Here is a 17221-nt window from a genome sequence, read left to right on the forward strand (position 1 = left end):
CACCCCCAACCATCTTCTCCTCATTTATCATCCACGGTCAACTATCTCTCATAATTATAAATTTGAACAAACAGAGAGTTATTTACTTCGAAAATATAATAATAAATACAAACTAAATATATAACAAGTGTCAAATAAAGAAGGTGGTGTATCGCTACCTGCTACAAGAACTCATGGCAGCGTATAAGTTGTTTTTCCACCTTAAGTAGGTATTATCAGCATCAATATTTAAAACGAAAACAACATTATTTTATATTCATTAGTATATTATTCAATTGGTATTCATACCACCCCTATCTACTAAATATATTTCATATCACAGTATCTTTGTAATTAAAAAACAAAAAACAGTTTTGGACATAGTCATAGACAGTTTGTAGTATGTAAACTACAAGATAAGAAGAGGATGCAAAATCTAATTACATAAATCAGATGTTTAAAGAAGAAAATATGTCAGCAGTGAACTTTCTTCTATAATATTGGCATTCGTTTGCTTACCCTTGTTGTTCATTATACTTTTAAAAATGTGAGTTGACTACTCATTAGGTGCTATATTTACCTAATATTTTTTTTAATTTTACATTTTAACCCTTTGCACTTGAAGTTTTTTTCATTCATATTACCAGCATAATAATCCACAAGCTGCGGCTGTCATTTGTCACCAAAAGCGAAATATCTTATACACAATAGTTTTTATGATTTATCTTTGTCCTCATATTATCATGGGCTGGAAATTATTTGCATTGTCTCCTTCACAGAGCCCTTGAGTTTGAAGACGAATTTTAGATGGCTCCGCTCTGGAGCCCTCGAGTGCAAAGGGTTAAGTTTAATTAATTCTAAAAAATAAAACCATTATTATTTTCAGAAAATGAAATTCCAAAAGATAATGATGCTCCGCCTGTGCCACCTAGAAGGTCCTTGTCAAAAGTTGAACCTGTAAAAGAGGAGCAAAAAGAAATAGAGAATGTTTTAAAGATACTGACTGATCGACGGGATGAGTACAAGAAAGCAGCTGTTGCTGCTAAGAAAAGTGGAGATATTGAAACAGCCAAAGCCCATGTCCGAGTTATTAAGGTAAATCATTTCACTATTATTTATTATACTAAATTATATTCATTAAACAATCTAAGAGTTCAAAATAGTTATCCAGAAAGCAAGTTTAAATTAAAAAAATTCTCCCATGGATAAGTTATAGGCAATGTAATATATTTTTTGATGAAAATATAAAATAAATTTAAGCGAATCTTAAATAATTTCATTCTGAGATAACTTCCATCTTAGCCACTATTCTCATCACAAATTGTGGAATTTAGGGAAGAATTTTACAAACAAAGACAAAGAGTAGGTTCCATTTACAGACACTACAACCGACTGTGCACAGAACAAAGAAACATGCCTGTTTCTTTGTTTCTAACAGTGTCATAATGTCGCCATCTACTGTTTTATTTACAAATCAAATAATAAAACTTGTTTTCTACAACAATTTCCTTCCTAAAATATGTTTCACTATTCCCTTTTATTTATTTATTATTATTATTTTTTTTCTTTTCATTGCACACACTCCAATTACACCTACATTAATTTAATGTTTCACAAACACTTCAGGTCCTAGGTTCAAACATCTCTAACCGCTCTAATGTCCTATTGTTGATGATTTGGACCTCTCCCTTTTCAACTGCATCCAGATTCTTCATAGTCAGGATTATAATATTCTCCAAAATTCCCTCTAATGTCATTATGAACATTTGGTTAAACAGGAGGTTTAGCAATATTTGTTGAACTACTAAATCCCTTTTTCTTTTTGGGTCTCTTCTTCTTCTTAGCTCTAGTATATTTCTCAATTTTTGCTTCACAATCCATATTGTTTTCACCAACGTCCAAATCAGAGTCATGTGCATTTAATCTAAGGTGTTCTTCATCTTTGGTGTAGAAATCTTCAATAAAGTGATTTTTCATCTTTCGGTCAAGTTTTTCTGTGCTAATATCTTCTATTGCTTGATCAACATCAACTGCATAGTATTCGATAAATATAGATGTTTCATTTACAGTTGAATCAGGGAAAAGTTTAATATTATGACCACAATAATCTATATCTGAGACTGTATCGACTATTTCGTCATCATCTGACGTTTGTTGTTCATCTGGTATCTCTTGTTATTTCAGTACAGGAACTTTGTCTACTGAGTCTTCATCAATTTCTTCCATGCTTTCTTTCTAGGAAAAGATGATATCACTTTTCTTTTAAAATTCTTTTGTTTCTTCAAATCCTTCCTCAACCAAATACCTATTGTCACTGTTAATAGCACATAAAGCAAATTCTGTGGCCAATGATGCTCCAATTAAAACATAATAACTAGTTTTAAATGTTTACTAATAGCTTTGGAAGAGTAGTTCATAGCTTCTGTAGAGTTAATTAGTGTTATTAATATAAATATATGAAATAAATATTAAAGTTGTGATAGCCGGATATGCTGAGGTAGTACTTTTTAATTCCTGGATCAAAAGCAGCACTAATTGAATCTGTTTTGGGAAGGCTGGCTTTTATTCTTTGAAAACCCCTGGAATAATTCCTACCATTCTCCTGACTGAAATTAGTGACCTTTAGGATAACCTGTCCTTTCTTCCTGCCCTAGTTATAAAAAATAATAACCTGTAATGAATCCAGTATTAATTACTATTTGTTTGTTTGTTTTGTATTGATTTTTCTTGCATGTATAAATTATTAAATATTGTGGCTTCTTTATTTTAGCAATTTGAATCTGTAATTGAAGGAGTGAAGGAGGGACAACCTGTAGATTTATCAACAATGCCACCTTCTCCAGGTGTTGTAACTTCTCACCCATTACCACTTCCACAAACCCCTCCTACACAGGCAGAGAAACAGAGAGAATCTCCTCCGTCAAAGGCACAGGAGGAAACCACAGGTTATAAGGCTCTTACTGTTTTATCTAAATATTTACAACTTTTTTATTAAAATATTTTATAGTTTTATCATAGATAAGTACTTTAGTTTATTTAATTTGTTTTGAAAGCTGCAGAAATTATTTACCTGTTTTTATAGCCATATTGTATTAAGATTTTCCATTATTTCATTATTATGATTATAATGAAATTATTTTACTGTAGTGAATAAAAAAAAAGAAAAGGTCTCTTTTTTTTATTTATGTACATTAAAAGTAAATATGTTTTAGTCACTTATTCCTAATATTTGAAATACAACACATGTTTGGTGAGTTATTGGACTTGCATGCTGATATTAGTTATGAAGTAAAGAGTTATTAAATATGAGATGTCTTATAAATCACTGTTAAAAATTTCCAATTTTGTGTAATTGATCCAAAACTGCTTATGTATGTCATAGGACGTTCACTATACAACAGTAATTATAAAATGCAAACAAAAAAAAGGTTGTGTATCCTATGTAGGATCTTGAAAGGACTTACTGTTTCTTTAGCACACTATACTGCCATGTTTTTCTCACCAGTTAAGGGTAGGATCTTTCTAACTTGAATTTGTTGGTGGGGTAGTGGAGAGTGATAGGTTCTAGCCCAACATTCTTCCCACCAATCTGTTTAACTTATTTTTACAGTTTCAATTTTTAGATTTTTAATGTTTACTACTAATTAAGATTAAAATGAAAAAAAAAAAAAATTGTTAACTCCTCCCTCTCCCCTCCACATTAGGAGTGTAAGAAAAAGACGATAATAAGGTTCCAGTATGATAGATTTTAAGTTTAAGGTACTGAATAGGTGAAGGCTACATGACTCCCAAACCCAGCTTGAACGGACCCTAATCACTTTATAAAGCATAAGTGTGCTCTTGAAGGATCAATCGATGTCTAGTAATTATATTAAGAAGAAGAATAAATAGTCTGGTTGTGGCAGGTAATTATTTATTCAGTTATATCAGCTGTGGATCAACCCTTAGAACGTTACCCCCCTCTTGTGCACACCCGGCCTCTATAAAGAGTTAACCTTAATTGAGGGAAAAACCTGTTGGTTGAGTGTGACTCTAACATCACCTCATTACTGTCAGTCTAGAAATTTTACTTCCTTACCAGTTACTGAACCCTAGACTCTTCGTTGTAGTTGTGGTAAAGATTAGGTAACAAATAACACTATGTATAACCTCTTCATTGTTATGTATAGACAATATGGTATCTTAGTATAACTCCTGAAAGTGGTTTGACACTAATATTTGCAAGCTGGTCTACAGCCTTCCTCCAACTCAGCCATTTTCATGACATTCTAAAATTTTATTTTGTAAGTAATTTAGAATATGTAGTAAAAGTACCATTCCATTTCAAGTTTTTAAAAATAAGACAGTGAAAATATTATTTTATATTATATGTATAAGTGATTAATCATATTTTGAAATGATCATATTTTTCAAAATATGAAGATGGTCAGGGATGGGGTCAAAAAACAATAAAAAATTATCAATAACTATTTATTTGCCACCGTTTCCCTCAACTTTGTAGAGCTTCATCAGGGCTGCAAGAGTTGAAAAATATCGAAAGAGTTTAAATATTATTTTAGAGTTTTTATTATTTCTCAAACCTCTCTTATTGATCTTTATGATGAGATTGAGTTCTATGGAAGTTGTGTAGATGTCAACAAATAAGTTTAGGAATCTCAATATAATGAATTTTCAGCCATCTGAACCTTGTTATTATGATATTTTTCAGAATCCCTTGAGATTTGTTACACCAGGTTTCCACCAATTAGTTTTTGTAATAAAAGGAAAATTACTTTTTATTATTAAAATTACTAAATGAATTCAATATGATTTTAATAGGTGAAACTTCAACTCAACCTATTAGTATACTGGAAGCCCTGGAGCAGCGGCTTGCTGTTTTTCGAAAACAAGCAGAGACTGCAAAAGCTGAAGGTAACAGTAGCAAGGAGAGAAGAATGGGTAGGATTTCAAAGCAATATGAAGATGCTATTCGCTTACACAAAGCTGGAAAGGAAATACCAGTTGATGATCTTCCTACACCTCCTGGTAATAAATTTTATTTTTATTTATATATTTACACATATACATGAAATTTTTTGAACTAATGCTAAGTAGACCTCTTTTCCTTAAATTACAACATGTTGTTTTATCAAGAGTTATGTTTCTTAGTCAACTCTTCAAAAAAAAAAAAACTTTTATTCTTATTACTTATATGTTACTATATTGTATGATTTAATAAAGTGTATTCCATTATTTGTCTGTTCAGGATTTCCACCCATTCCAGTCGAGAAAAAACCACCACCACCTCAGGCAACTCCCAGTCTGCCAACTAAGGCAGAAAATAAACCTCCATCAATTTCTCCAAAACCACAGGCAAAAATGACTCCATCTCCTCAACCTTCCCCATCTACTCCACAATCTGGTAAGTTGCACGAGCTTTGATGACCTCTTGTTTTATTTACCTGAGCATATGGTTATGTATATAGTCTGATGTACCTTTGGTCTTGGAAATTTTGTTATGCAGCATGATGTTGCTAATATCCTTGCTAAAGTCACGATTGTTTTTGGAAAGTGCCTTTTGATTTTCCTTGGTACATCAAGGATATTTTTACTGATCTATTGTCAGAGACTCAAGTTTCACCAAACACACAATATTTTACGTATAACTTGGATAAGAACCATCTATCCTTTATGATATCTATAAACATTTCAGAAACTTTCACTTTTTGTTCTAATCTTTAAAATGTTTCTTGTTTACTATTTTTTATTTATTTTTTTACAATATTTAAAGATAGACAAATTAAATAAAGCAATGAAACATTTTGTTTGTTCCTAATGTTGTAAAACTATTGAAATTTTTGTATAATAAATAATAACAATATAAATTGATAGATTACTGAATTAATGTCGAAATTTATTTAATTATGGTATCTTTTTTTAAGGTCGTGTCACGAGGCAAGAAAAGCAACTTGCATTACTGCTTAAGAGACAACGAGAATGGAAAGAAGCAGCCATTGCTGCTAAAAAAAGTGGAAATTTAGCAAAAGCTAAGGAGTGTTTAAGACAAGTAAAAGGAATTGATCCACTTATTGAAGCCTCTCGTTCCGGTCTTCCTATTGATATGGCTACGGTAAGTTTATAAAAACAATTTACTTTTGACTCTAAACCATCGCTCAATAAGTCCCCTGTCTGACACATATATGACAATATTGTTGACAGACCCACATGATTTCTAGGTATTACTAACCTTTAAAAAGTATTTATCAAAACTTCATGGCACTGTTGGTAAAGAGGTTAGTCATTTTTGTAACCCCAGTTTTGTAATTTTCAAGACAATGGATAGAAAGGTATTTCATTTGTTGATTAAATACTGTTTTTTGATGTAGAAAAAGCTGTTGAAGCCAAACAGTAGTTTGATAAGAATTATGAAGACTCTGCATAAGGGAAATCAACTATTATTGACTGGTATGCTGCTGAATTTAAACACTGTCGTTCAAGCACCAATGATGCTGAACACTCTGGTCGCCCAAGATTGGCAGTTGTTCCGAAAAACATAAAAAATGTCCACAAAAAAGTTTTAAAAGACCGTAAAATGAAGTCTTGTGAGGTAGCTAACATCTTGAAGATATCAGAAGGATAGTGTCTTTACAATTTTGTATGAAAATTTTGGCTTGCTCAAGTTGCTTTCGAAATGGGTGCTGCGTTTGCTGATATCAGACCAGAAACAAGAATGCGTTGATCTTTCAGAGCACTGTTTGGAGCTGTTCAAGTGAAATAAAAAAGATTTCTTGTTTTGGTATGTGAAACTGGATGTAACAGATCCACCACTACACGCCTCAATCAAAAAGATTATCAGATGAGTAGACAACAGACTGAAAGTTGTATAAAAATTCAAAATTCAGCTGGCAATATTATGGTATTTGTATTTTGGGACGCGCATGGAATTCTGTTCATTGACTATTTTGAGAAGGCAAAACTGTTTTGGAAACATGAAAAAGATGCTCCAGAGAAATAAATTTGATTCAAATGAAGAAGTGATTGCTGAAACTGAGGCCTATTTTGAGAGTGAAGACAAATTGTTGTACATAAAAGGCATTGAAAGGATTGTTGGAATAAATGTATCACTCGTGAAGGAGATTATGTTGATGAATAAAGTGGAATTTCTAAAAAAAAATTTTTTTCATAGTTAGACCAGAAACTTATTGAGTGATGTGTTACATTTGTACATATGTGGAAATTTTAGGATTTCAGTCAAAAATGGTGTAGTACAAATGAATTTTATTTAAAAAATAACATTTCCAAAAAATCATGACGATGTTATAAGATATTTTTGGAGATGGTATCTATTTTTCCATGGAGCTATTTAAAGCAATCCCAGTGAAGAAAGGCTACAGGATTATGCAATTTTCAGCGTAGGAACTATAAGTAACATGCCATACCATAATCCATCCTATTGTATAAATATAATTCTTTAATGGCCCTAACGATCTCAAACACCCCTTTCTTACTTGGGTTATTTTGAACAATCCTTTGAATCACAATTTCGTGATTGCCATTACTTATGAATATGCTAAATATGGCTTTTGCTGTAATAAGATTAAATGATACTATTGGAGCAATTATTACAAAGCAAAGATTTAGGGTTATCTTTTCCTAATACAGAATTACTTTTGGAGATATGTAAGATACAGAACGATCATTGATACTCAGGGCTTAATCAAAACCTTCCTCAGATTTTTAATTATATCAATTTCAATGAGTAATGGAAAATCTATAACTTTAGTATCGGCAAAAGCAAAATGTAGAAAAAATAGAAAAGGAATAAGATATGACATGCTTAGACTCATGTAAAAGACTGCTTTATTGGGTTTGTTACATCTATAGATATTTACATTCGATCAGCTGATCTACTCAATTGACATCAAAATAACAGCTGAATTAGGCTGTAACTTATAAATTAATTAATATAAAAACTCTGAATATATTCTTAGTTTTACAAAAACATCTTATAAAAACAGAAATATTTCATTTAAAAAATATTAAATTTAGGAAATTCAACTTAATTTCTAATATTTTCAAAATATTGGTTAAGAATGTGATATTGCTATTTGTGCAAATTAAACTTACTTTAAACAATCTTAACATTATAAAAAATCAATTTCAGAAGATTTGTTCATCCAATTGTATGTTACAAGAAGCGAGAGACCAATGAATTTTCAGAAAAGTAAAGAAGCTCAGAATTACACTGATTTTCTTTACTACATCATCCCTTTTTATATTTTAGGGTACCCAGAAAATAATTGTGAACTGTTAAAAAATAATTTTTGATTTTTTTAAATGCATATAAAAAATTTCACCGGATCAAAATTCTCTCCTTACCTTGGTGGTAAGGAGGGTAAAAATAAAACTGTTCAAGGTGATTGTGGTAATACGGACTAAAATACATAACTGTAAGACAAATTTGTTACAAAAATTAAAAACTGAAATACCAAAAAATATGCCTAAAAATCTTTAAAATATATACAGAGGTTCCCAAAAAGCACATGTAAAAACATAAAAATCCCATCCCTATTAATTATATCAATTCACAGGTAGTTTTTAAATTAATTTCAGATTCCTGTTGCTCCTCAAGACAAGTTGAATGATGGATTTGAAGTTGTGAGTATTAAGGACTGCCTTCCTGGTACAAATGTAGAAATTTATGAACAACTTAAAGTTGATCTTAAGCGTCAGTTTGAGGTACTCTTAAGCTTTATCATTAAAAAACTTTTTGTTTCTTTATCAGAAATATATTTTTATTTTTTGCAGATGTGTATAGAGACTAAGCATCATTATAAAGCTCTTGGAGACGTGGCCAATGCTAACATGTTTGAGCAGTTAGCTGTCCATACTAAGAAGGATCTTGACAGAGTGACTGTACTCCATGAGAGGGATGATCCAGTCCCTAGGTTTCATTATGAAATGAGGAATTTTTCCATTGTCAAGTATAATAATTTTTTATTCTATTTATAGTCTCAATAACTCATACCAAATATTTTCTATATTTTATTATTTATTTTAGGGCCAATACTGATTTAAATGATAATGATCTACAATTAAGTATTATTAATGGAATAAATTACAATGTTCCCAATCCTAAAGAAATAGATACTTATGTTCGATACGAATTTCCATTTCCATCTGTAAGTTCATAGTAATATTTAAAAAAAAAAAAAATAGTTTAGTGTTGTACTTATCTATTCATCATTAATAATTTTAATTAATAAAAAAAAAATTAAAATAGTTTAGTGTTCTACTTATCTATTCATCATTAATAATTTTAATTAATAAAAAAAAAATTAAAATAGTTTAGTGTTCTACTTATCTATTCATCATTAATAATTTTAGGAGGAACCAAAAAGAGACAAGACTTCTACTGTTTATAATACTAATAATCCGGAATATCTCACTACCTTTGTAATACCAATTTTGAGAACTAACAGAGCTTGTCAAAGAGTCTTTAAAAGGCATTCATTGAAGCTGGAAATCTGGTCTAAAGGGTGATTATCACTGATATTTTAAAACTTATTCCTTATTTAAAATTTATATTTGTAAAATACAATCTTGATAGTCTAAAATTTGTTAATTAAAAACTTCCACTAAACCAACAAGCTCACAACTTTTAAGAGAAAAATATTTTGACTGGTCATTGTGGGGGTGAAGTGGAAGGGAAGTTTTTTTCCAGTCATTAAATGTTTGTCATGAATCATTAAATGGTTATTATGTCTTATCAAGAGAGAGAGAAATACTTTATTCATCCATGCTGCACAAATACAGGGTTGCTACATTACACAGCATACTAATCAATCCGTGATCGGACATATATAAATTACACATAATTACATGGTATAATAAAATAGAAAAAAAAAACAGTTTTTTTCCCCCACAGTTTCCTTTTACAATACAATAAAACAAATTTAAATCTTGATTATTTAAACCTTAATTCCTATTTGCATTATTTAAATGTAACTCTGAGTAGTCTGCAATATTTGATAATTTGACAACTTGTCAGCCTCATTTTTGTTGGATTATCAAGGTTGTACTGTACTTTTAATTTTAAGTTCTCATAAGCTCATAAGAATTAAAAATATTTACTATTAGGTTTTGTTTACTTTTGTCCACTATTCAACTTTCATTTCAAATTTTTACAATATTTCCAGAGTTAATTTATGTTAGCTGTGAGTATTATTCAATTATAAATATTAAAAGATCATCCTGAAATTTTTTTCTTGGATGTCTTTCATATTTATAAAGGTACACCAAGCATATTCATTGATACTTTAGTTAATGTTTTGTACACAATATTGTTAAAGAAAATCTGAACTAATTTCCTCTGCTATGGGGTGAAATAGGTCAGTAAAACATTGGCAGAACCTGCTGCGTTTCATCATATCTTTAAAAATTTATTTTTCTAATTTTTAATTGTTGCCAGCAGAAGTATTTATAATTGTTCCAGATCTTTTTTGAGTGGTCTTTGTGGGATTTGTTGCCCTTCCAACCAGAATGAAGTTTCAAGGTAGGAATATCCTATGCTATAACTGCTGTTCTCTCCCATATGCTGTGAATAAACATGACTTATTTTACATAAAGCACCGTAATTCTGACTTTTGTCTTTGTGTACCTCACTTGTAAAACTTTCATCTAACTAATTTAGAATAAATTTATCTTCAATGATACAAAGGTCACAATGTCTTGGTAGATTGTTTTGGTGGTAGATTTTTTCGTACAGTGACTAATCACGGTCTAAATTGTAACTTTGATGTTGATACATCTTGCAATTACAAATCTTTATGGGTGATGGAGCGAAATGGATAACATTACCAAAAATAAGCTTTGAATTTACTTACTTTACTAAAGGCCTCTTTCTTATTTTTTATGAAAATTAATGTGTGAAAGTATATCCTTAACGTATATTGAAATGTTTTTTAAACTTTATTTTCTTTTGAGAATTAGTCTTTTTTGGAATATAAAATTTTGGTGATTTATAAATATTATTGACATTGAGAATTTATTACAACGGAAGCATCTCTGGACCTTCATTAAAAAAAATAAAGTAGGTGATAAGTAGTTTATTTGAAAGAGAGCATTAACATTTTTTATGTAATCTCAGCTGTCCATCAATACAGCTTTATTGAAATTTTAAAAGAATTAAATTATTTTGTTGGGGTAATTATGAGCCTGTTCATCACATTTATCTTATAGAAAATTCAAAAACTTAACAGTTTGAATTGTTACCACATCATTAATATTACCATTATCACACTCTCTTAGATTATCATATGAGTACATTGCATGAATACTTCTCTATCCTATAGAGCAACTTAGTAAGTCTTTTGCATAACTGCTAACAGAGTGGATCTTCCTGCTCTACTTGATGATTGATGACCGATTTCTCTGTCCATTCTTGTGACGTGTCATGCCCATCTCAGTCTTCCAATCTTCAGACTTCTTTCAATATTCATGACCTAAATATCAATAATATGGGGATATTTACGTGGTCATGAATTTGCACTTTTTTCTTCTTTGATTGGACCATAGATTCTGGGCGATATTTATATCTTCTAAATGAGCAGTCTATTTCTGCCTGTCTTGATATAATTAACTATTATAATCATTACAACCACTAAAAAATAATTTATACAACCTTAGTATATTATAATTAATTAAAAAAGACCTAGATTAGTAACATTAAACATTAGAAACTATGATAATATTTTACCTTGCCATTCAAGTTATGACAATGATATTAACATAATTGATACTAGCTTCAATTTTTACATAATAATGTAAAAATTGAAGCTAGTATCAATGATATTAACATAATTGATCCTTTTATGAATCATTAAAAAAATATGAAAATTTAAACTTATACTGATGATTGTGTCAGGTACTTGAAATGTATTCCAGGTAAAATGTTCTTACTTGGCTCTGATCCCCATTGTATTTGGCCTTTGAGTTAAGAGTTTCCCCCCGATCCTCATGCTACCTGCTTGCCCACAGTTTGTCTTCATCATACCTACATGTTTGAAGTAAAAGATCACCTACTTTCATGCCCTGGTGACATATATCAATGAGCAATTATTATTCATTGATAATAGTTTTTAAAGGCACAAAAAACAAATATGACCTGAATTTTCTTTTTGGCTTACTCTGCAGTATTGAAACAATTTAGACCAACTCGGCTAGGAAAGAGGGATACAACTTTTTTTTTTTAAACACATTGAAATAAGTGATTCTGCTTGCGTAGTCTCCCCTTGTTGGTGCAGATACAGAAAAAGGATCACTGAGCTTGTATAGGCTGAAACCCTTGTCTAAAACTGTTAAGACATTTGGGTTATGTCATGATTTAAGGTGCAAAGTTTTATATTCGAATACTATTATTTCTTTAATTTTGTTAAATTTAGTTAGTATTATCTATATAAAAGAAACCTGTTGATATAGAAACCCAATTTGAGAACTGAAAATTGAATGTTTTTAAACAATTATTTCATAAAACTGAAAATGTTTAATGTCTTTAAATATTTAAGGTAATATTGAATGCATTTTTTGTAGCTAATCCGCGATGGAAAGTATCATATCCTAGTTTCGGAAGTATTTAGATTAGAGACTTTAAGGTAAATTATGTTCTCAATGAGCATTTTAAAGAAATCTTGTAGAAAGAAATTCTTAAAACTATGAGATGTAATAAAATGAACTTCAGAGGCTATTTTCCATCTCCTTTTTATGATTTAAAAATGAAATATTCCCTCATGTCTTTCGTTTTGTGTCTATTTTACATAAAATATTAACTAAAATAAGAATTATTGCATTTTTTTTTATATTCCTTTCTCTCTTTTAATGTACCTATTGAATTTAGAATTAATATCATTTTGGTGGCATAGAGTGATTTATTATTAGAATCAAATTAATTAACCAGTTTTGGAAATTTATCTTTTAAATCCTTGAGTTTGATTGATAAATTTTGCAATCATTGTTTACCTTTCAGCGGGGTTCAGTTTTGATTTTGATTGTTTTCTGATATTTTCTAATGGTCCAATTTAGTGTGTAAAGAAGAGGTTATTATAGCTTTTTAAACCCACTACTTTGAAAAAAAAATTAATTGCTTATAACTCAGCAGATATTAATAAACAAAACCTAGATAAACTATATTTAATGAATCTATTTTTTCCAGTGGATTTTTGAGAAGTGATTCATTGGTTGGCACTGTGAATGTTAAACTCCAACCTTTGGAAACTAAATGTACCATCCATGACTCGTTTGATGTAAGTAATATTTTATTTTTAATCTAGTGAAAATGCTCCTGTTAGTATCCTGTTGCTCTCTTATTGTTTTGTTTTTTTTATGTTGGTCCTGTCTTTACACTCGAATTTTATTGCATATATCAGAAGAATTTATTTGTAGTACAATTAATAATATTTAATTGCTGGATGTTATGTAACCTTATAGAAGTTGAATAAAGTTGCCATTGACTTTAAAATGTCACTGCATTGGTACCTCTATATTGAATTTTTAAAATATGCTGCAAAATGTTTACTTAAACTGATAAAAATTACTATAAAAAAAGCGGGCGATTACCTCTTTTAAAACCGAAAGAATCTTTCTCTGATTAACTATATTTCTTTCATGAAATTTTTACAGAATAATATAGGATTGTATATTTTATAGTTGTATTCCATACAACCAACTTTAGAAACTGCTTTTAACTGAAAGACGAATCATTTACTAAATTGAATGATTTCTGTTTGTCTTGAAAATTAATTTAACTATGGTTGCTGTCAAACAGTCTTTGATATTATGAAGGTATTTATTGACTTTTCTCTTTACAACACTCCTAAGGCTGTATTCTATGCATTTTGGTTTGGGGTCAAATGCTAAGGATTTTGTGAATGTGAATATTTTCAGTCATCAATTCGAGTAACACTTAAGTTTTACGTGGTGGTACAATCTTGATACACAAAGCATTTCTTAGACATTTCCGTGTGTAACTATTGTTTTTTGAGTGTCAAACAATGATAGTAGTGTTTATAGTTAGTAGGGGTGAGTAGATAATGAAATATCCCTTATCAGCATGAGTGATATTGATACTCTTTTGTATCTGATATCTTTTTAGCTAATAAAGAGTTATATTGTAAGCTTATTTTAAACCACACTTAGTTTGAAAAGGTATATGTAAGCTATTTTCACACAAAGATGGAGCTGCTTAAACAGTTATTTTAATTTAAATGTTATTAAAATTTTATTTTGTGATAAAAAGAGACCAAATTTTTCATGCCATTGCATCTTTAGTTTCTTAGCTTAAAATTCTGCCAAACCTTGACAGAAATTCAAATACATTCATATAACACTAATTTTATATTGCATGTTTTACTGTTTGGACAAAATTTTGATTTTTGTTTTATAAATTTTAATACTTGATCTAAATTTCTCATATTACACACACATGTATGTATGCCAGTATTTATTCATTTTTTAATTTATAGTTAAAAATTGGAAAATTTGAGATAAAGCAATGCATTGATTAGCAGATGAAAAGTCCAATTTGACAAAAAAAAAAACAACAAGTAAACACAGGTGATGAATTTTTTTGGGATAGTATTAATCAGTGGTTTCAGAAGACATCCCTTTAGAATAAGCTTGTTACAGATAGTGTTTAGTGTTATTGGTTTTAACTTGGATTCCTCGTCCGCCTCTAGCCCTTCATTCTTCCATCTGGCCAAGTTGTGACTAATAGGAATTTCAAGTTTTTTTTTTTTTTAATACAATATTTATATTATGAGTTGATTGCCACCGGCTTTGGATGTTTTATACACATTTTGTTTTTTATTGCATACAAATCCAATCTCTATTCATAATTATCTTTTTCACCAAGCTAACTCATTTTTTATCTATGAAAATAATTTATTAAACTTCTGAAATATTAAGGTAATTTTAAAAATTGAGACATTCAGGAATTGAGAACTACAATAGTAGGTAAATAAGAATGGTCACAAGTGGTATAATACCCACTGATTTGATGATTCGTTCCCGGTATTCGCTTCTTTTTATTATTTATTAATGAGGGCTACACTAGATACCACCAGCCCCTACCCTTAGCTGAAGTAGGCAGCAAGTAGCAACCCCACTGTACCGTCAAGGTTAACATCATCTGTATCATGAGTATCTGGATCAGGTTCATTTTTCCTATATCAACTGTATGGCTTAGAGTTAATAGAAAGCAGTATCATGCCAATTTATTAAGTTTAGGGATAAGCTATTGTTTAATTGGTCTTGGAGTAATTTATGTTGATGGTAAATATAGCTTTATATAGGTATGTAGGTGTTTTTCTGCTGTAGAAAATTGATATATTTTGTCTTATTTTAGTTAATGGATGGAAGAAAGCAAGTTGGTGGAAAATTGGAAGTGAAACTTCGAGTTCGGCATCCCATTCAAGCGAAAGAAGTTCAGCAAGTCCAGGAGAAATGGCTTATAATAGATTAAATCTAAAGATTTTAAATTCCTTATTTTAATTTTGTTTTTTAAAAAATAATTATCTTTATTTATGATATTAAATATTGCATATATTTAAGCAGTCTAAAAGAAAATTCAATTCAAGCTATATTTTATTTCCATTATGTATGTATTTATAACATCTGGCTTTTTGGCTATTACTGCTTAATTTTCTTATATACTTGATAACTTTAAATTTATATATTAATTATAAATTGTTTTAAGTGGAATGTTAATTGTGATAAATCATGATAATCTCCATTTTAATTATTATATCTGAATTAAAGAATTTACTATTTGGTTGTGGTTTTGCGTTATAAATAATTATGTTTGCTGTTCAAATATTTTTTATTACTTTGAACCATCATAATTTGTTGCCATGAAAGAAAATTATGATATTTATAAAATGCTAATTATATCTTTAGTTTGGCAGTAGTTCCTTTTCTTTCTAGAAATTAGAATTAAATTTCATTAGTTGGTTGTTCAAAGTAATGAAATCAGTATAACATAATTGTTAAATTTTCGATTAAAATTTTAATCAAACTTATTTGTTTTTGTAAGTTCTGTTGGGTGCACTATCTCCCCGATAGGACTTCAGGAATGTGGAAAAGAACCAATTGATAACCTTGAACAGGCTTACTGGATCATAGGTTAATGCTTTTATTGCATCTGTAATAAATAATACACTTGCTATGTTTTTGACACAGTGAAACACATAGTGAGCCATGAAATATAGTAAATGTTTTAATATTAACTTGGATAATTTGTGGATTTAAATTTAACAGAATACAGCTATTAAGACCCTTTAAATCTTTTGATAGTTTACCATCTATTATGATTCATTTTTTAAAACAGAATGGAGTTTGTAGAAACACATATGTATATTTATATCAATAATGTAAAAATGTGCTTTTATATTAATTGCTAAGTGTAGAATGAAATTTGATGTTTACATTTGGTTATTTATACTTATTAATCAGAAACTATTGTCCATACAATGTATTTATAGAAATTATTTACTTTTAAATATCATGTAAAGTACAGTTTACTCGTATATGTTTGCAATGAGGTTCTTACTTCCATTTCTCTAAGTTCCCGTTTTCCCTAATGCTGTGATAACTTTAGTTTACTCTTACTCAAATCAACTTATTTGAAAGCATGTTAAAATTAATTTAATCATTCTGATGCTGTGCCTTACTGTGATTTTATATTTGAATGAATAAATTAAATTCATTAGTTTTATTTCTTGCTATTCAGTAGTAATTTGAAATAATCATGTATTTATTTATTTTTTATCCATTCCAGATGTCTCACAAATATATTTTTTTCAGAAAGAATAATTTTTATCTATATTACTATCAAACCACAAAAAAATTCTTTAAGATTACCTTCCAATTTTAAGTATTTATTATGTTTGATTCCTAGGATAATTTAGCAGTTAAAAATTTCTTTTGGAACAATTATTTTGCATCTTTCATCATTTATGCTTACTTATTATCATTCCACCCTATACAAATTTTAAGAAGTATAAGGCAAAACAAATGATTTAGATCAATTTAGAACCAAGAAGTTTAAACTTGATTTAATTGGAGAAGTTTGTCGGGGGGTGCGGTCAGCAAAGAACAACATAAATAAATATGGTTTAGTTTATATATGTTTTTCTTTGCTGACCGCACCCCCCGACAAACTTCTCCAATCATATTCTACGGTCAACTATCTACACCTCATTATAAACTT

The 17221-nt window shown here is 29.5% G+C and overlaps 1 protein-coding gene across 1 annotated transcript in view; it reads left to right on the forward strand.

The window, feature by feature from the left end:
- l(2)gd1 (lethal (2) giant discs 1) overlaps positions 1–16726 on the forward strand; it is a gene marked incomplete at its 5' end in the record, with an annotated part of 21703 nt that extends 4977 nt beyond the window's left edge. The window contains 12 exon segments of the mRNA XM_014431025.3: positions 866–1074; positions 2750–2924; positions 4798–5004; positions 5225–5380; positions 5901–6088; positions 8572–8697; positions 8767–8942; positions 9020–9140; positions 9346–9497; positions 10454–10513; positions 13169–13259; positions 15359–16726. Of these exon segments, the coding sequence (XP_014286511.1) occupies positions 866–1074; positions 2750–2924; positions 4798–5004; positions 5225–5380; positions 5901–6088; positions 8572–8697; positions 8767–8942; positions 9020–9140; positions 9346–9497; positions 10454–10513; positions 13169–13259; positions 15359–15475 (1778 nt within the window). The 3' untranslated portion in view covers positions 15476–16726.
- Between the last annotated feature and the right edge of the window lie 495 nt (positions 16727–17221).

This window comes from Halyomorpha halys, unplaced genomic scaffold, assembly GCF_000696795.3.
Source record: "Halyomorpha halys isolate HHAL.00 unplaced genomic scaffold, Hhal_1.1 Scaffold937.1, whole genome shotgun sequence".
NCBI classification, from domain to species: Eukaryota; Metazoa; Arthropoda; class Insecta; order Hemiptera; family Pentatomidae; genus Halyomorpha; species Halyomorpha halys.